Source organism: Pangasianodon hypophthalmus, chromosome 18 (assembly GCF_027358585.1).
Source record: "Pangasianodon hypophthalmus isolate fPanHyp1 chromosome 18, fPanHyp1.pri, whole genome shotgun sequence".
In the NCBI taxonomy this organism is placed as follows: Eukaryota; Metazoa; Chordata; class Actinopteri; order Siluriformes; family Pangasiidae; genus Pangasianodon; species Pangasianodon hypophthalmus.
In genome coordinates this window covers 9,764,978-9,784,788 of record NC_069727.1, presented here as the reverse complement: position 1 = coordinate 9,784,788, position 19,811 = coordinate 9,764,978, and the positions used below count along the sequence as shown (strand labels likewise).

General features: G+C 37.5%; 1 protein-coding gene across 3 annotated transcripts in view; it reads left to right on the top strand.

Moving 5' to 3' along the window:
• The window catches only part of tbk1 (TANK-binding kinase 1), a 22,151-nt gene extending 2,836 nt beyond the window's left edge, over window positions 1-19,315 (top strand). For 2 of the 3 annotated variants that reach the window (XM_026923205.3, XM_026923206.3), the window contains exons 3-21: window positions 721-861; window positions 2,534-2,663; window positions 3,771-3,952; window positions 5,329-5,489; window positions 7,165-7,275; window positions 7,404-7,583; window positions 8,463-8,659; window positions 9,193-9,251; window positions 10,784-10,875; window positions 12,206-12,307; window positions 12,961-13,039; window positions 13,295-13,416; window positions 15,149-15,225; window positions 15,359-15,398; window positions 15,488-15,589; window positions 17,400-17,496; window positions 17,633-17,733; window positions 18,626-18,697; window positions 18,842-19,315. In XM_026923205.3, coding sequence (XP_026779006.2) covers window positions 721-861; window positions 2,534-2,663; window positions 3,771-3,952; window positions 5,329-5,489; window positions 7,165-7,275; window positions 7,404-7,583; window positions 8,463-8,659; window positions 9,193-9,251; window positions 10,784-10,875; window positions 12,206-12,307; window positions 12,961-13,039; window positions 13,295-13,416; window positions 15,149-15,225; window positions 15,359-15,398; window positions 15,488-15,589; window positions 17,400-17,496; window positions 17,633-17,733; window positions 18,626-18,697; window positions 18,842-18,893 — 2,097 coding nt within the window. In that variant the 3' untranslated portion in view covers window positions 18,894-19,315. Of the gene's footprint in view, window positions 1-720; window positions 862-895; window positions 1,126-2,533; window positions 2,664-3,770; window positions 3,953-5,328; window positions 5,490-7,164; window positions 7,276-7,403; window positions 7,584-8,462; window positions 8,660-9,192; window positions 9,252-10,783; window positions 10,876-12,205; window positions 12,308-12,960; window positions 13,040-13,294; window positions 13,417-15,148; window positions 15,226-15,358; window positions 15,399-15,487; window positions 15,590-17,399; window positions 17,497-17,632; window positions 17,734-18,625; window positions 18,698-18,841 lie in introns of those variants that run through there. The other variant, XM_053241832.1, reaches the window with a different exon arrangement.
• Window positions 19,316-19,811: the final 496 nt, after the last annotated feature.

Below are 19,811 nucleotides of genomic sequence, written 5' to 3'. Positions count from 1 at the left end.
TGAAGGCCACAGCATATGATTTTTCAACATTTTCACACTCACTGAACCATTCAGTGAGCCGTCGTACCCTGTGGATGGGGGCGGAGTCATCTTGGAAGAGACCACTCCCATCAGGATAGAAACAATGCATTATAGGATAAAGGTGATCAGTCAGAAGAACTTCGTATTGATCTGGAGTGGAAACAAACCATGCCAGCAAAAAAGCACTGTTTTTCCTTTAATTTGTCACCTGTCAAGACATGTTTGTAATTAGTATTTCTAGAAAACCTAATAGTTTCTTGTTGGCACATGGTATTTGACAGACAGTTGCAGGCAGTTGTAGGGAACTTCATCCGCAGAGACATGTTATCTATAGCATTGTGTACTTCGACAGCATTGTATAGTAGTGAATATAGCTGAATAATGTGGCACACGCTGTCGATGCAGGGCTACACTGCAGTGAGTGGAAGCTGGATTCTTCTCCTCATCTCCCGGCTCTAAATGTAATTGCTGAATAATCTGGCCTGCTGTGGAGTAAGTGAATCTTACAGTTTGCAGAAAGCAGGGGACACAAGGAATGACATGCAGTAGATGTCAGAATCTCGTCAGTTCCTTTAGGATTAAGCAACTTCAGTTCTACTTTGTTGCACGCAATAGCGTAGCGTCTATGTTAAAACGCACATTAGACACATGACCACTTCTGTCTGACACTGGAATTCACTCCTCTGTCTTGTCCTGCAGAAAACGGGTGACCTCTATGCCGTCAAGGTCTTCAACAACCTGAGCTTCCTGCGGCCTCTGGACGTGCAGATGAGAGAGTTTGAGGTGCTAAAGAAACTCAACCACAAGAACATCGTCAAGCTTTTCGCCGTTGAGGAGGAGGTGGGACAATTGAGTGGCATGAGCTAGTTCTGAGCAGGATAACAAGTTTGGTGCCAGTGGCAGATTGTTTTGCCACATCATCTTTTTGTCTGTCACGTCCTCAAACATTTGTTATGAACTTGTTAAGTGTTGCAGATCACTTACAGTGAGAATGAAATTGCTCGTGGCTGATTTACACAGCGCAGGAAAAACATGACGGGGCGTGCTGTTATGGTGTGATGGTGTGATGTGTCCCAATGCAAAGCAGATTATTTTCTCATAGCAGTACGTCCTGAAGTATTTTATTCCTCGTATACTACAGCAATTTGCCAAAACTAACATTGTTTTTTACTTATTAAATAGTGACATGTCAGACATTTTCATCTGTTTATAGTTACCTATAAAAACGCAGCTTGTTAGAAAAGAGCAAAGCGCAAATTCCTGATAAACGCATTTGAATTGCAGCCAGCACTATTGTCAGAGCTGCTGTTATAGAAAACGAATCAACATGTTCTGTCCAATCAGATTCGAGAACAGTGCATGGTGTAATCGTGTTTATAATATAAAGAATACTGTATGAGCTTTTTACTATATCAGATTTTCAGTGGGTCAGACGTTTACATACACTTTGTTAGTATTAGTATTTGGCAGCATTGCCTTTTAATTGCTTGAACCTGAATCAGATGCTTGGGGAAGCCTTCCACAAGCTTCTAACAATACTTTGCTGGAAATTTTGCTCATTCCTCCAGACAGAACTGGTGTAACTCAGCCAGGTTTGTAGGCGTCCTTGCTCAGACATGCTTTTTCAGTTCAGCCCGCAAAATTTTCTTTAGGATTCAGGTCAGGGTTTTGTAATAGCTACTCCAAAACACCTCCACAACATGATGCTGCCACCCCCATGCTTCACAGTTGGTAAGGTGTTCTATGGATTAAAAACCTCACCCTTTTCCTTCATACATAGTGCTGGTCATTTTGGCCAAATATTTCAATTCTTGTTTCATCTGACCAGAGAACACTCTTCTAAATGGCTGGTGATCACTTGCAAACTTCAGTCTGGCTTTATATTCCCGGTCTTGGTGTAGGGGCTTCTTGCTTGTACAACTTTCTCACCTTTCAGGTCATGGTGATATAGGACTCTCTTAATGGTGGCTGTACATACTTTGGTCCCTGATGCCTCTACCTCTGTCACCAATTACTTTATTGTTGTAAAGCTCTGACCCAGTGGAATTCTGATATAATGGATTACTAAAGCTGAAATAATTCTTTTTCTATCTGATTGTTTTAACGTGATCTCTGATGTAAACAAAGTAGATGCCCTTAGTGACTTGCCAAAAGAAATGTATGGTAATAACATGAAATGTGTGGAGTTGTGAAAAACTGAGACTGAATATCTTTAGCCTAGGTTTATAAACTTTGGCCTCAACTGTAAGATGCAGCAGACAATGAACCAGCAGGGCAAGTTTAGGTATGTTTATGTAAGGCATGCAGTGTATTCAGAGGTCATATATCATTCACTGTTTAAGAATGATCATCAAATTGAAGATATTTTTTGTGTTTGCTTCGGCCAGTAGCACTAAGCATAAGTAGGGATAATTAAAAAATATGTGATAAAGAGGATCAAGTGCTTCGCCCCTGACTGACATTGTGCCTAAGAGACTGTATTTTCCTGATTATTCTGTCTCCTTTCCACCAGTCAAACACACGTCACAAGGTCTTGGTTATGGAATACTGTCCATATGGCAGTCTCTACACAGTACTGGAGGAGCCATCTAATGCTTACGGTCTCCCTGAAGATGAGTTCCTCATCGTGCTGCAGGATGTTGGTAAGTGTCGCCTCAATTGAGAGTTAAAGAACAAATGCACTAAAATGTATTAACCTGTGATTGGATTTGATTTAAATTCTCAGTTCTATAACAGCAGCTTTGACAGTAGTGCCTGTTGTAATTCAAAACACAGGTTCATATAAAAACGCATAATGGTATCATATGGTGAAGTTTTCTGTAAGGAGCCATTTATCTAACATTCATGGAAGGAGTGTCCAGTGTCAGTGTTTGTTTTATGCCATGGGAAGGTCTACTGGATGGAGGGCTGTAATTTGATCTGTAATTTGTCTAACTGTGTATAAAAAAAAAAAAAGCTTAAAGAGAGAAAGAAAAGAAAGGCTGGTGAGGGAGTATTTATTGCTGCTATAAGTGATAACAGGAACTGTCTTGTCATTGGAAGTTCCAGTATCACATGTATTACGTGTCATTCTTCAATAAATATATATAAAAAAAAAAAAATCACACCACCATAAGGTTTGATTCCTTAGATACATTTACAGCATTTAGCGGAAGGCTTTATCTTGAGCGACTTACAGAAGTGCTTTATAGTATGTATAGAAAAACAATCTTGTTCCAGCACAAGGCCAGGTTCCAAGCACACCATAAAACTATTTGTAGACTTGCTCAACTCGCTTCAGTGCTTAACAAAGAGGTGGATCTTCAGTCTTTATTTGAAGATTGTGACTAAGCTGCTTGGAGAGCCAAGTTCACTCCAATACCTGAATACCTGTACAAAGAAAATTCCTAATGTATGTCTTCATCGTGTCACATACAGTCCACTCCGAAAGTATTGGAACGGCGAGGCCAATTCTTTCGTTTTTGCTATACACTGAGGACATCTGGGTTTGAGATCAAAAGATGGAAATGAAACGATAGATTTCAGCTTTCGTTTCTTGATATTTACACCTAGATGTGTTAAACAAGTTAGAACATGGCACCTTTGGTGACAAACCACCCAATTTTTAGGTGAGCAAAAGTATTGGAGCAGATAGTCTTAAAGTGAATTAAAGTAAATAACATTTAATATTTGGTTGCGTATCTTGTTGTTAATACTTTTGGAGGGGACTGTACATACATGTAATGTTCTGAGTTTTCTGATGTCCACAGTGGCTGGAATGAACCACCTGCGGGAGTACGGAATAGTCCACCGAGACATTAAGCCAGGGAACATCATGCGAGTAATTGGAGAAGATGGACGCTCTGTATACAAACTTACAGATTTCGGGGCGGCGAGAGAGCTAGAAGATGATGAACAATTTGTGTCATTGTACGGAACAGAGGAGTACTTGGTAAGACGTGACAGAGTGTTCTTAAAAAGGTGTTCCTTATGCTTGGAAAGCTTTATTTTAAGCCATGATGCAAATATTATTGTAATGTACTGCATTGAGCTTAATAATATTATATGTATTTGTATAGAGTAGATCACTGGTTCTCAATTTTTTTTTTAGCCAGTCACCCCTTTAACTATAAAATAAATTCCACAGACCCCCTCAGTATGGATTTATTTCATGAACATTATTTAAAATTTTCAAAAAATATTTTTTGGAGCCATACATCTTTCTATTCCTGAATTTTCTACCGATAGGACACATTAGGTCTGACTGGACTTTGGTGCTTGGACCCCTAAATATAATAACTTTGATAATGTGGGATGTGATTTCCACCACTGTAACAAAATCAAAATAGACCTGGACCCCCTAGGTATGCTTCATGGACCCCTGGGGGCCTTCGGACCCCACTTTGAGAACCACTGGAGTGGATTATATAGCTTTCTAGTGAAAATGTTTAACAAATATGGTTTTGGATATATTAACAATTTCACACTAGACCAGTAATATGTAGAGTTCACAGCAGACACGTAGCTTAGTGAGGTAGATGTCTTCAACCAGTATGTTGAAAAAGAAATGTTTATGGAGCGTGAAGATAAGAGAGATAGGAGATAACGATATGTGTTCTTAGGAGAGATAATCGCAAGGTCTTCTTAATCTCTTTTTTAACATTATACAGTAAATTTGTGATATTTGGAATACAGATATGCATTTATTAATAAATGAATCAGTTTAATAAATGTTATCACCTAATAGTGCATACAGTTGAATAGTTTCTGTTAAGTCTGTTTTTCCTAGAAGCATCCTATTCTAATCAATAGAACAGATGAAAAAAATAAATAAATAAAAAAGAATACAGAGGGGTCGTAAAAATTGCTGATGTGACCCGTGTAGAATTTGAGTTCAACACCACTGGTTTCGAATTTAGAAATTATTAAGTTGACCTCTTTAAAAACATGTATAAAATTATATCTATGTTATAAAAACATTGAAAATAGGTGTAACATATTTTGATTCGTATTTTTATCTGTGTTGTTACTTAAATAACACCAAGTAATACCATAACACAAAAGCACCATTGTAACATCTAGAAAGACCTGTTTTAAAAGTTTATTTATGATGATATCGTCTATACTGGTGTAGATTTGAGATTTCTATTTCACTGTATACTACAATGCTGTGTTCATCAATTAACTTCCAGAAATATGATGCACGATTCACACCAAGTTTGAATCATTGTCATTGTCACACGGTCATTGTTTCTATCACAGATTTTTTTTTTTTTAAATAAAGAGTATATTGCATTATATTTATGCCAGTGTATGTGTGTGTAACAGCATCCAGACATGTATGAGCGAGCTGTGTTGAGAAAAGATCACCAGAAGAAGTACGGAGCCACAGTGGACCTATGGAGCATTGGAGTCACGTTCTACCACGCAGCTACTGGCAGCCTGCCGTTCCGACCTTTCGAAGGACCTCGAAGGAACAAGGAAGTTATGTAAGACCTCTGCATGTGCTTACTGCTCAAAGTGCAGGAATTGTTCTGTTTACATTAGCAGGCCTAAAGGAAATTACACAACCAGGAACACAGCAAGGTCATTGCAACAAATCCGATTTTCCCTGTTTGTCCGATGTTCTTTGTCTGTACAGATGGAAGATAATGATCAGCCCAATTTCTTGGATGGTCATTTATCCATGCTTGGCTTGGATGACGTGAGATTTTTCTGATCATGATTTTCCATTTGGAAATATCACAATAATTGATTTAATCATCCAGAATCGTTAGCTTATCATTAGTGAATAATTAGTGAATATTTCCACTATTTCAGTTTAAAGGAGAGTACAGGAGTGTGAAATAATATTACCAGTTCTGCAGTCAGAAACTGTGGCAACTGTGAAATCTCAGCTGGACTGTGAATTTTTAAGTGATTCTGCTAGAATATACAGTTAAAAAAAAAAAAAAACATAACATTGCATTTTGATATAACACCTCTACAATTCGGTTGTCTAATGGCACATTTTTAATGTTGATGCTGAGCTAGAGAACGCCAGTCAAAAAAAATTAATTAATTAATTAATTTAATTAAATCAGCATATTTAATCACTTTCTAATTATTATCACCATTAATATTATTTGTAAAGTCTTCATTCATTGTAGGCCTTCTTAATCTTCTTGGGTCAAAGTCTTTTTTGTTTGTTTGTGTGTTTGATAACCTTTTTTCTGTTTTAAGCCATTTTGACAGATGATATCCCTAAAGAATATAGTAAACCGGATAGAAATATATACTTATCTAATGTTAACTAAGTTGAAAATTTACTGAATGAACGTCAATGAACTTAAAACTTCTTCCTGACAGAAAGCAAGAGTGCATGAGGGGCGGGGCTTCCAGGAAGTGTCTGGTGATACTAGAGAGTTCAAACAGCAGTGCAAATCATTCCAGATTCATATGCTGATTTGCTCATCTGCCATTTTATAAATGTCACTGGATATTTAAGCAATATCGCACGAGCAAGGGTGCAGTTATGCTAAATATCAGCATGGCTGTAATTCGGCATAGGTGCGAAGCCTCAGGATGAGTGCCGTAGGTAGTCCCAGCCGTGCCGATATTCAGTATAACCGCAGAATTGCGAACAGTTCTATAAACGAGAAATTAATATCGAGTAAGTGACACATCAGACACAATATGGCCAAATGTTTTGTTTATTTTTGCTACACTAGGTGAAATAGATTCCGAAGAAGCCACACTCACTTTAAAGCCCGTCGGCTAGCTGGCTAGCTTGTTCACATTGATTTGTACGTTCCTGTTAAAGGTGGTTACAGTGAAACTGGCCTCTCTTCATGTTTTAAGTGAAAAGTTAAGTATCATTTGCCATGTCTGCTGATAGTGTCGCTACCTCTACTGTAGTAACTGTTTCAAACTAGGAAGTGGAATTTTACATGGGGAACTAGACGAGTGGAGTGATACACACTGTGAAACGTTCCAGTGCGGTTATAGGAAATATAAACACTTTCACCGTTCAACCAGTCAGATTAGTGGACCAGAACTAACTGTTTAATGTGGCAGCGTAATATCGTGCAGGGGGATAATATCACATAAACCTAATCCATGCTGAAAATTTGTCTTCTTTGTGAGGCTTTTTATTTGTTTTACTTTATGTTTGGTTTCTCACAGGTATAAGATTATTACCGAGAAGCCCTCAGGAGCCATCTCAGGACAGCAGAAGTTTGAGAATGGCAAGATCGAGTGGAGCACAGAGATGCCAGTGTCCTGCAGCCTCTCCAAGTATGAACGCATTCACATCCACATCCACATCCACGGACATGATGTGATTAGATTCTTTACTGTTTATTAGGCAAAGGTGAAGCATAAAAAGGATTTCTCTTCCTTTTTTTTTTGGTTCATTGATTCAGAGGCCTACAAAGTCTGCTAACCCCAGTTCTGGCCAACATATTGGAGGCAGACCAGGAGAAGTGCTGGGGATTTGACCAGTTCTTTGCCGAGACGAGCGACATCCTGCACCGCACAGTGGTTTACGTCTTCAGCCTGCAGCAAGCCACGCTACACCACGTCTACATCCACACGTATAACACGTGAGTGCACTAGAATACCCAGAATCCCATGCACAATAGTCTAGAGAAATGAAGCAAACCAAGAACTGTGAGATATTTACATAATACAGTACAACGGATGTGACACCATTATAAATATAGTCAACGCCAGGGTGGTGTGATGCATGGAGCACCAGTGCCACCCAGAAGTGGATTATTGTGCACATTTAGAGTGTTCGTCTTATATAACAGCAATTTGTTAACGCTAACAGCTTTTAATTTGTTATATCTGTCTGTAGTCATGGTGTGGAATACCCACAAAATAAGTTATCACTTACATTGTACTAGCTATAAACATATCTTTCCCTTCTCTTTTTTCTCTCTGTCTTAAAATGAATAAAACCAAAAATGCAGCATATTGCCAAGATACTGCAAATCCATCCATCCTGAAGACGAAGAAAAAAAAACAGCTTTACCTCTGACTGTTACAAAGCACTGACACTGGAAACTCCTTCCAAAAATGCTAAATAAAATCTCCTTACAGAAACGTTCGCCATATCAACAATTACACGTGGTTTTAACGCATTTATGTGGAACGTTAGCCGTACGAGTCCCTGTGTAAGAAAATGATAAACATATTAGAACCTGTGATTTGAATTGGAAGGCAGAACAACTCAAAAATGAAAATGAATCAACACCTTCTGACCAGTCAGAATCGAGAATTCAACATCACTGTGGTATAATTTTCTATTTCACCAGCTGCCTCCAAGTGTAAACTGTAGTTATGTGTAGTAGAATTCTTGTCAGCCATTTTGCTTTGAACACAGCCTGAATACCAGTTTAGATTAACCATAAGCCTAACCTGTATTTTGTACGCTATTCTGACCCTCTTTGTTCCTCTTTTCTTTTCTTTTTTTCCAGAGCCACACTTTTTCAGGAACTGCTCTTCAGACGCACCAACATCAGCCCTCCCAATCAGGAGCTCCTGTATGAGGGCCGACACCTCATGCTGGACCCCAACAGACAGGCGCAGACATTCCCACGTACCAGCAGGGACAATCCCATCATGCTCCTCAGCAGAGAACTTGTCAACACCGTTGGGCTTATCTTTGAAGACCGTGAGACCACGTCTCTCCCTCACACATTCTGTCTCTGACACACTTGATGCTTTACATCTTTACAGTTCTTTGACTCAGGGCATTTCTTTTTATTTTTACCACAGTACATTTTAACCATTTTATTTATTTATTTATTTTAAATATCTAATATACACAGTAATCTCACTTATTAGCTAAATAAACAACATTTTTGGGATGACAGATGCGTTTACACAGATGCGAGTGCAGGAAAATATGAAGAATCTATTTATAGTCAATTTCATAATCTCAGGTCAAAATGATATATATGATTATAAGATTTTAAAAATCCTTTTTTTTATATTCAGAGGAATTGATTCAAGTGCATACATTTCAGAGTGAACATTTTGTTCTACTTTTAGTAAAATATTAGTATAAAGTAGGTCATTTAGACTGTAACAGAAGATGAGTGAAGCTGCAGTGGGTAAATCATAGACTTTGCCTGAAACATGATTATGCTTTTTTGTGTGTGTGTGTGTGTGTGTGTGTGTGTGTGTGTGTGTGTGTGTGTGTAGCAAGCCCTCCTAAAGTGCAGCCACGGTACGATTTGGACTTGGATGCCAGCTATGCTAAGGTAATGACACCCAAAAAGAGACTAAAATTACAGCATATTACAGAAATAATGGTTTTATTTTGGTAACACTTTACGTTCTAAAGGTTCCTTTAATTAATAGGTTACACAAACAAACCACGTACACAGCATCACAATATATCATATGTAATGTATGTAACAAACTAATTAACACTTGTATTAATTGATTATTTATATACATTAAATAATCCAATTAATCAACACCAGCATCAAACAATGAGTCAAAACATCAGTGAGTGAAATTAAGGCCACAATATGCCATATGAACCAACATCTTATTTAACATCTGAGGTTTTTAACTGCCAAAATTCAGAACTTAGGCTGAACAGCAAGTTCCAATATAAAGTTCCCTCTAGGGTGCCCCTACATGCGAGCAAACATGATGAAGTTCCCTCTAGGGTGACCTTCCAGTGGAGAATACATGATTCAGTGATCTATAGGGTACCTCTAAATGCAAGGAAACATGATGAAGTGCTCTAATGGGTGCCCTTCCAGTAGAGAAAATGGATGCTCTATAGGCTCCCCTACATGTGAGAAAATGTGACGAAGTGGTCTTTAGGATGAGACAGAGAATATGTGATTCAGTGCCCTATAGTGTTCCCTTACATGTGAGAAAACATGATGAAGTGCCCTAATGGGTGCCCTTCCAATGGAGAAAATGGATGCATTGCCCTATAGGCTCCTCTGCATGCAAGAAAACCCCTTCCTCTCAGGCAGCCTGTGTCCACCCTGACATCTGGAGATCAGAGTCCAGTGCTGTAACTGCTAATTTAGGTGGACGTATTTTTAGTCATATATTGAATAAACTTTGAATGCCATGAAAAATAAATAACAAATGCTGACATAATGCAGTAAACGATGTGAGTTAACAGAACCTTGATGTAAAGGTCATCCTTCAGTTGTAGCGATGCTTAAAACGGTTGCATGCAATTTGTGATTAAGCTTAATTAGTATTCAAATGTCCTTCTTGGCTATGCATACTCAGATTAAGAAGCCTCAGTGTGTTAACAAATTAAAAACACCACTGTCTTCAAGACAATAGCACTTCTACAACAGCAGGAAGAGCACCATTAGCACTTTCCTTGAAGCTGTGCTACATACTAAAAAAGAAAGAAAGAAAGATCCAGCATAGTTGATTTAGTAAAGATGCTGTAAATATGGTGCTCTTGTGGCTTTAGGAAACAAGAATGTGATTTGTGTTTGCTGTAGTGGACTAACGATAAAGTACAAACCTTCCAAGACTGACTCAACTTGAGCTACAAAATTGACAAACGTTTCTATGTGTGAAGTACAACTCTAAAGCAAGACTGCTTGCAATACAATATTTCTAACAGAGCGGTCTTCAAATACCTAAATCCTTAGGTTACTTATCGCAACTTTATAGTTGTCCATCATCTTACATTTCTTTTATTATATTCTCAAACTATAATGCAGTATTTATACCAAAAATGTATGCCTATTACCACAATACTACTCCAACTTAATTTAACAGTAATCTTTTACTGTTTGTTTAGACATTTGCCGGTGACGTGGGCCACCTGTGGAAAACCTCTGAGTCGTTACTCGTCTATCAGGAGTTGGTGAGGAAAGGAGTGAGGGGTCTCATGTAAGTCCACTGGGTTTTTCCACTTTCCTCATTTTGCGTAGGCGCTCTGCATTTTAGCATCGGAGTACACTGCTGAGTTATCGCTCAAGAATACAAAAAAAGAGCAGCCTGCTTTTCCTCATTTCCTAAAAATGGGTGATGTGAATTTGGAATGATTGACAGTCATGCAGAAACTGTCCAATATCAATGCTGCATTCGTCTTACCTCGGGAAAACACGGAATTACATCATTTTCAGCTGCTGTGCGTTCGAACTACAAAGTGGGAAGAAAAACACAGACGCCTCCATGTTCGTCTTTTGTTAGCAGCTAACTGTCATGAGTGATGTATGTATATTTACGTCCTCAAAACACCAAACTGCGTAAAACTTAACATGCTAATATATCTGTATATTGATCTGAAGCAAATACCTGTATACACAGTATAACTCATTTAAAAGTAAGAAGTTCTACTGTGTTTGCTGTTCATGCAGTGAGCCGCCATTCTGATTTGACGTCACTTGCTGAACTCAAGGTTGAGCAGACCTCGCTGGGTTTCCAAGTAGGATTTTTGAGTTGAGGAAACGTTTTCCTTGTTTTTTTCTAGTCGGATTTCGGATTTACGAGCTTTAGTCGAATGCAGTATTTCTGACACCCTGGAAGCTCCGCCCCCTTCCTCCAAACTCACATTAGCCATCTTTTTTTAATCTTCTCTCCATTTTCCTGCTTAAAAGATGCACTGATGCGGCACTCTCGCTTTCTGTCAAGGTGAATGGAGAATGTTTTGAGTTCTTTAATGTAAAATCAAATCTATTATTGTATGTTCGACTTAGCTAATATTAGACAAGTATATAGTTAACATCAGTTAACTGTATTTATTAGTGATGATTTTTGGATGAAAAAAAAGATACCTATCTTTAAAGGTTTATCCTTTAAATACCTATCACAAATACCTAAAAATCACAACCACGCCCCCAACCCCGGTGTGTATACTACTAACCAGGTGATCCAGCCCGTACTAAATTAGCTCAGGTATTAGTCAATAAGGTCTGGTCAATAAGGTGTTGCAGAAATCATTTGCACTACTTTCATTTGTCCAAACATTTTTGGTGTCAAAACTATAAAATAGGAAATAAATTTTAATTTCTAATCCTGTGCGTTCAATTACAAAGCCTTACTTAAGGTATTCTCACTATTGGAAGAGTAACTTCTGATTTTTATTTTTCATTAAACATGTTTTCATTTTGTACTTGGCAGTGTTCACTCAATAGCACCAATACACCACATTAAAAATAAAGCATCAAAAGTTCAGTAATTAGGACCTGCAGCTCAGTGTACCTTTTGTTTTTCACAGAGAGTTGATGAAAGAGGACTTCAATGAGGCGGCACATAAGAAAGCTGAGGTTTTCCACATGTGTAACCACTGCAATCAAACCCTGGAGAAGACTGAAAAGCTGTAAGAGCTGCTAAACATCTTCCAGGATAAATAAAGCTTATTATACACTGACTTCACCCTTTCATGCGTAAATGATGGAAAAACATATCCAGATTCTGCAGATGTTTTTAAATACTTACAATTGCGTGTCATATGTTTTTTTTTTTTTTAAACAAGTATCACTCATATTAAAAAGTAAATGCATTCTCTGTCTGTAGGAATACCATGACAGAAAGGATACAATATACCTGAAATAAGAAAAAAAATCTTCTGCCAATGTGTTTAGAAACAAAAACTGTTAACTGTCTTTAAAAAAAAAGACTAAGGAGTTTAATGGTGTCTGGCACAAAAATACTTTTTCTTTTAATTTTATTTCGATTTAATTTTGTGTAGAACTTTTGTAAAGACATTCTGGATTGAGAAAAATAGAAATCAGGATAATGATTTATGTTAAATTAATGCTTTTGTGCACTTTGGAGGTGACTTGGATAACAGGTTTCCTAAAAGTCAGCCTTAAATCGATTGTGCATTAGCGTGGACACTGTGCATGAAAGGGTTAAGTTACTGTTAGTATAGTGATTATGCTCTTTTGAGTTGGTGGTGTATGTGTATGAATATTAGTATTTATTAATTAATCAGTGCTGTTTGGGTTTTTCTTTTTTTTAATTTTTTAGATGTGCAACTTTAATGCAGGGAAATATGTTATCAGCCGAATATGATGAAATCCTGGACTTACACAAGAAAGTGATGAGAGTAAGCATCCATTATTACTGCTTACATTTTCTCTACAAACAGTTTCGTACCCATTACTAAACAAGCAGCTAGTTTTTGTCCAGTGCTATTGTACAGTACAGAAGAGACACACCTAACTCAGAGTCAAGCTAGTAACCAACATCAACGAAGACTTTTATTATCAGTATTATTATAATGTTTTCAGTTTTCAGCCCTGAATGAATATATCTCTGCTTTAAGCACACACATACTCATGTTTGTTTCCTCTGCACGCAGCTGTCTAACTCACTAAGCTCCATGGATCAGACCATGCAAGACCTCAAAAACAAATTCCTTCCTGGAGGAATGCTGACAGATACATGGACACAGCAAGTGGGCACACACCCTGAAGACAGAAAGTGAGGATTGTGTTCATAAATCTAGTCGTATATCAGAGTATGTGAGTACCGCATGCTAAAATCACTGTGTGCTTTAGAAGGGTTTTCTGACGAGGAAAAAAAAAATCCCAGAATAATTATCCGATTATCCAATAATTGAAAAATACTTTTCCATCTATCAATTATCCTTACTGTATATGCACAGCAGGCAAGTCTCAAAAAGTCATACAATATATTAAGATATTTACAATATTGTTGTTATATTGGGAACTTCCAAATATCGTCACTAACCCTGAACACTTGTCTTCTAAGGTACTTTATTTTGAAATTGTCAGCACGTTTACCCTCTCCAGCAAAGGCACTCACATAAATATTACTTCCATTAAAGTTAAAAAAAAAAACTAAGGAATAATTTAGTCATTTTAAAATGCCTGGGAAAACTCTTCACATTACAACCATTATCATAGCAAGGAAAAATGATGAATATAGGCAAGTTCAACTAATATTTCTCGTTATTAGATTGGTAGATTATTTTAAACAAATATAAGTTCATTAAGTTCATTATTTCTACATATTTTACTCATTTCAAGCTTGACTTTATCTTATTCTTGAAAGAACCAAAATGATCAGCTAATAGAGTAAGACAATTTGAAGCTTTAAATGAGTAAAAACCCCTAAGTCTAGAAAAGCCTTATTTTTTATATAATAATCTCATAATGAGGAAATATTAGGTCATTTATTCAGGATATTTTCACTTGCTAAGATATTTTTTTTTTCAGTAAGGTCAAATTTTCTACTACATACTTCTGAATTTTTTATTTATTTTTTTTTCTGGACGGAAATCTGTTTGTCAAAAGTAAAGTTCTAGCATTTTGAAATCTGGTTAATCCCAAATGTGAAAATGGGACATGTATATTTGAAGGCTGCAGTCTGAAAGATGCCTCACCTACTGTACATCTACAAATGCAAAAACAACATTATTGCCAAATTGTAAAGAAGTATAAGTTTTCAGTAGGAGATTACCAGTTACCACAGTTACACAAAGCTCATTGTCATCTCTCCACTCCACTGTTCACGCTTACATCAGTGCTGAAATAATCGCTGATTCATTCACTCACTTCTCTTCTGCTGACTAAATTATGCCCTTTTAACCTTTTAAAAATTTTGTCCGCTGTCATCTGTACAGTGTGTGTAAGCGCTCTTCTCTGTTTTGATGATGATGTGATGATGCAGGTCCATTGTGGACATTCTAACAGCTAGTATCTTCAAAAGAAACTGATTACGTGTATGTTCATTTCGCTATGACACGTAGCTATATAACAGCTTGATCAAATCACGAACGTGTGCGGAGTGTGAAAGAAACTTAGCTTTGACTTTTTAAGGCTGCGATACTGGCTTCTTAAGCAACGTGATCTTTACAAAAATACAAAAATATAAACCTTTCCATGTCTTTTTGGTAAAATATATGTATGTTGTCAAAGCATATTATTGGCAGGAAAACTTGATTTTGGACACTTTGGCTGTTTTCCAGAACTCAGACTGCAGGTTAATTAAAATAGCAATTAGGTTAACACGTACAGTTAAGACTGACAGATGATTAATACGAAGTTTATTGGTTTTGCTGTGAAAAATTTGAACCTGGAGCTGCCTCCTCATTGAAAATTAACCTGTGATTAAACATAAAGTAGTATACAGAAAACTAGGCCAATGGCCATGCACAGATGTCATTACTGACTTGCTCTTCATCTTCTAGCGTGGAGAAAATCAAAGTTCTTCTTGACGCCATTACAGCCATCTATCAGCAGTTCAAGAAGGACAAAGCTGAACGACGTGAGTATGACAAACAGATGCTCATGTTTACATATAATATAATTTTATTACAAATTGCAGACCTAAAGTCTCTCTCTCTCTCTCTCTCTCTCTCTCTCTCTTTCTTTCTCTCTCTCTCACTCCATCACTCCAGGCCTACCTTACAATGAAGAACAAATCCACAAATTCGACAAGTGAGCTTTGTGTTCTTCATTTTCTTGCAATTTCTCATTATTAGCATTCACAATACATTCTCCCTAACGTTAATTTTTATGATTAAAAGGCAGAAGCTGGTGTTTCATGCCACCAAAGCCCGTGCCCTGTTCACAGACGAGTGTGCAATGAAGTATCGGCTCTTCATCTCCAAGAGCGAGGAGTGGATGAGGTAAGGATTGCAGTGAGACACTAGCTGTTTAGAAATCACAGCTTAAGATGTTTGAGTCCTATTCTATTTTGACTTACTATGTACTGTCTAAGAGTGAGGATTGGATGAGCCACTGATTTAGCTGAACTGCAGTCAAGACAAAAAAAAGAAAAGCTAATTAGTTTCAAAATCAGCAAGTCAGTAAATTATTAAGCACTACAACTAAGCTTCAGCTACAGGAGGGAAACAGAAATAGACATGAGTGAGAGGTGTGTGTGTATGTGTGTGTGAGAGAGACAGAGACTTGTGTTGCCAAGTGTGGCTGGCCTGTTGCCATGGAAACTCGGGCAGAGAAGCTGCGGAGAAGCCAATCAGCACAAGATGATAACAGGGCCTTGTTTTCTTGCACGGCTCTGTTTGTGTGCATACATATGGAACAGAAAATGACTCGTAATCTCAAGTTATTGATTAAGATTCAGCACCAAAGCCAAAGTCAGAATGAATTTTTAATATCTAATGAATTTCTAATGTCTAAGTCCACTATCAACTATCAGCAACAGATTTTATTTCATTACTTATATATTAAAAAAACATTGTCACATGTTAATTTTGTCAATCTCAAAAATGAATTCATCATTCTTTGTTCGTTCTTTATCCTTAATACGAATATAAATATGTTATTCATATTTAAAGAAGGTAGTGGTGATCATAGCATAGCAATTGTGTGAGAGAGAATTGGACGTGTTAGCATTTGAGTCTGCTCCAGAATTATTGGCACCCCATAAAGATTATTGTGGGGATGTGGTTGTTGTTCTAACTAGCTTAATCTCACATGGAACATATGACAGTAATCTAATCTCTATATTGTAGTAAATTAACTAAGAAAAAAATTCTATATCACAATTATTGGCACGCCTGCACTTAGTACTGCTTTTGTCACTGTAACAGGACTGATTCTTTTATCATACTTGGTGAGATTGAAAAATAAGTCTGACACTGCTCAATACAATCAAGTGGCATATAGCATTTATGGATAGATTGTTGACATCAAGATGGGGTCTAATTGTAGATTTGGGGACTTGGTGATCCCAAAATGCTGCTATTTTCTGCTAATCTCCAAGTGTGATCCTTGGAGAAATGTTTGCCTGTGTAATCATCCCCCTCACTGTGCGTGGGGGCAAAAAGCACTCTTCCAGGCAGCTCCATTTGTTTTAAACTGCTTAATTATTGCCCTTAGAGTGGATATGGGAATATTTTAACCAGCTATTTTTATACCTATTGGCTAATTTATGAAGGTGATGAATGACTAATGAAATTTGGCTTATGTGTCACCTCATGTTTATACCCCAGTGAGACAGGAAGTGATAGATGATTACAAAGGAGTTCCTAAAGACTCACATACTGTATAAAAACATATAAAAGTATAAATAAGACCATGCTTCAGTTACATTTTGTAACTGAAAGATGAAGATTTCTAGAGGTACCAAAAATTGTGATGTGGTTTTGTTAAAAAATATATATTATTCTTCGAAGAAATTTACATAAATTAAACCTTTTTTTTTTTTTTTTTTTTAACTAGGGTGCCAATAATCCCAACGTTCTATAGATTTCCAGGCATCGCAAACTGATTTCAGACAGGATATTTATGCTCTAAACTGAACAAAATCTTTTTTTTTGGTCATAAAATCAATGAATTTTTGGTAAATATGTATCTGTATTATGCATTCATCACTGAGCCGAAGATGGTCAGTTGTTTACGGGGAATGTCATGAGCTCTGAATCTAAGCGATGATGATGGTGGTGTAGTGAAGTAATGAGTATGTCATTACAGGAAGGTGCATCAAGTTAGAAAGCAGCTGCTGTCACTGAACAAACAGTTTCTCAATATGGAACAGGAAGTGACCGTGATCATGCAGCGTGTGTACAAGGTAATGGCAACACGAAGCACTCATTGTGCATCTCAGGTTGGTGAAAAGTTGGTAAAGTCGAGAATAAGAGACGTGGCAGTAGAATTGTGATATTGTTTCTTGTGATTATACATGTCTGATGTGAGTGTGTGTTTAGATTCAGGAACAGCTCCCACAGAAGATCATGCCCATTGCGTCGAGTGGCATCAAGCCCCAGGCTTACCTCAGCCAGAGCACTCTCGTGGAAATGACAGCGGGGTGAGTGTGTGCGTGTGTGCTGCAGACACCAAACTACAGCAATCCTGCTGGTTTCCATCCATCCTCTTTTTAATTGGTGCCTAAGAACCGATGAATGGAAATGTCAGAAACATATCTATAACTACTTGCAAGGAGTGACTGAAAAAGATTATTTGAAGAAATGATCTCTGTCTTTCCTGTGTGAAACCTCCTATCATATCATACTGTATAGTATTTCACTATAATAGCTGTGGAACATAGCCTTTAGCAGCAGGTATTAGATGGTCATTTAGCAGCCACAATAAAGCTATCCTAGCTACTTTGATACCTTGTAGGCACCTGACTATCACAATCATACATGATTGTTAAACCTCCCATTCCAGATTTAGTCCCCCTTTGCTGTTATAGTAACCTCTACTCTTCTGGGAAGGCTTTCCACTAGATTTTGGAGTGTGGTTGTGGGAATTTGTGATCATTCAGCTATAAGAGCATTAGTGAGATCAGACACTGATGTTGAGTGAGGAGGTCTGGGTGTTCAGTGGGGTTGAGGTCAGGGCTCTGTGCAGGACACTCGAGTTCTTCCACTCCAGCCTTAACACACCATGTCTTCATGGAGCTCGCTCTGTGCACAGGTGCATTGTCATGCTGTAACAGGTTTGGATCTTTTAGTTCCAGTGAAGGGAAATTGTACTACTACAGCATACAAAGACACAATAGATAATTGCATGCTTCTAACTTTATGGTACAAGTTTGGGGAAGAACCACATATGGGTGTGACGGTCAGGTGTCCACATACCTTTGGCCATATAGTGTTTGTACAGATGCAATTTATTTCACACATAGGTGTGTATTCACTAGACATTGCAGCTTTTTTTGCCTGGTAATACATACTGATTTCTTTATCGTTCTGAAGGATGAAGAAATTGAAAGAGGAGATGGAAGGAGTAGTCAAAGAACTGGCAGAAAACAATCTCTTTCTGGAGAGGTAACTAACATGTCTGTCTTCCTGAAATGGACTTTCACATTTGCAGATTTACCATTAAAATAATTTCACTGTTTTAATATGCTTACTAAATTAACAAAAAAAAAACAAAACAAAAAAACGTGTGTGTGTGTGTCCCTGCTTTAGGTTTGGCACTCTGACAGTAGATGGTGGGCTGAGAAATGTGGACAGAATCTGAGAGCACAGCACGGCTACAAGACAGCACTGTTTAAAGAAATAGTTCAGACAAAAATGAAAATGGTGTGCATTGCATTTTTGGTTAAACTATTCCTTTAAAGCCAAGGTTTATTTTGAAGGGATAAATAAGATTGCCAAATATATATTTCTGTATATATGTTAATGTAAATACTGATCATCTAGAGAGATTTTATTTCACTGTCTTTCCTTTTCTTAATTATATCTGTAAGTTAAATAAGAGATGCCTGCTTTTAAGCCTGATGACCTGCTTATCTTGACGTCCATCCATCTGTGCTTGTACCCAGTTCATTTTTTTCCCTGCACTTAATATTTCTAAGGCGCATACAACCTTCGGATAATTAGACTGTACTGTATTCGTCTCTGAATGCTGCACATGTGCAACATTAAAGACTGCAAACCTGCTATTACTGTATTATTTTTCATAATGGATTTCCGAAGCACTTGTATTCAATTAAAAAAAGGTATGTTTTGTATGAAGATGCACATAGAGGTGATATCTCAGGGGCAGAGGCATCTTACAAGGATAAGATGAAAATTATTTTACATTGGTAATACGTATATTTGAATCAGCCCTGGAAACCATGTCAGCTGTAATGATGAAGAAGAACAGAAGGCGTAGAAAGCAATATTATGACATGATTGATCTCATATCCTACTACTCTTTTCCACCCACCTGCCATATGAACAGATAAGGCATGCCAGTGATGACACATTTTACATAGGCTACAAGAAGGGTGTGAAATACCAATGGCTGACTGCAGCTCCCAAGAAATAGCTTCTTCATTGTGTTCTGTGAATTCATCCCAGCCGCAGGCCTGATGAGTAATGACTACAATAAGAGCGAAACAGATGAATACATTGTGGTATGCCTGAAGTCATCTTCTAACATCAAAGAGAT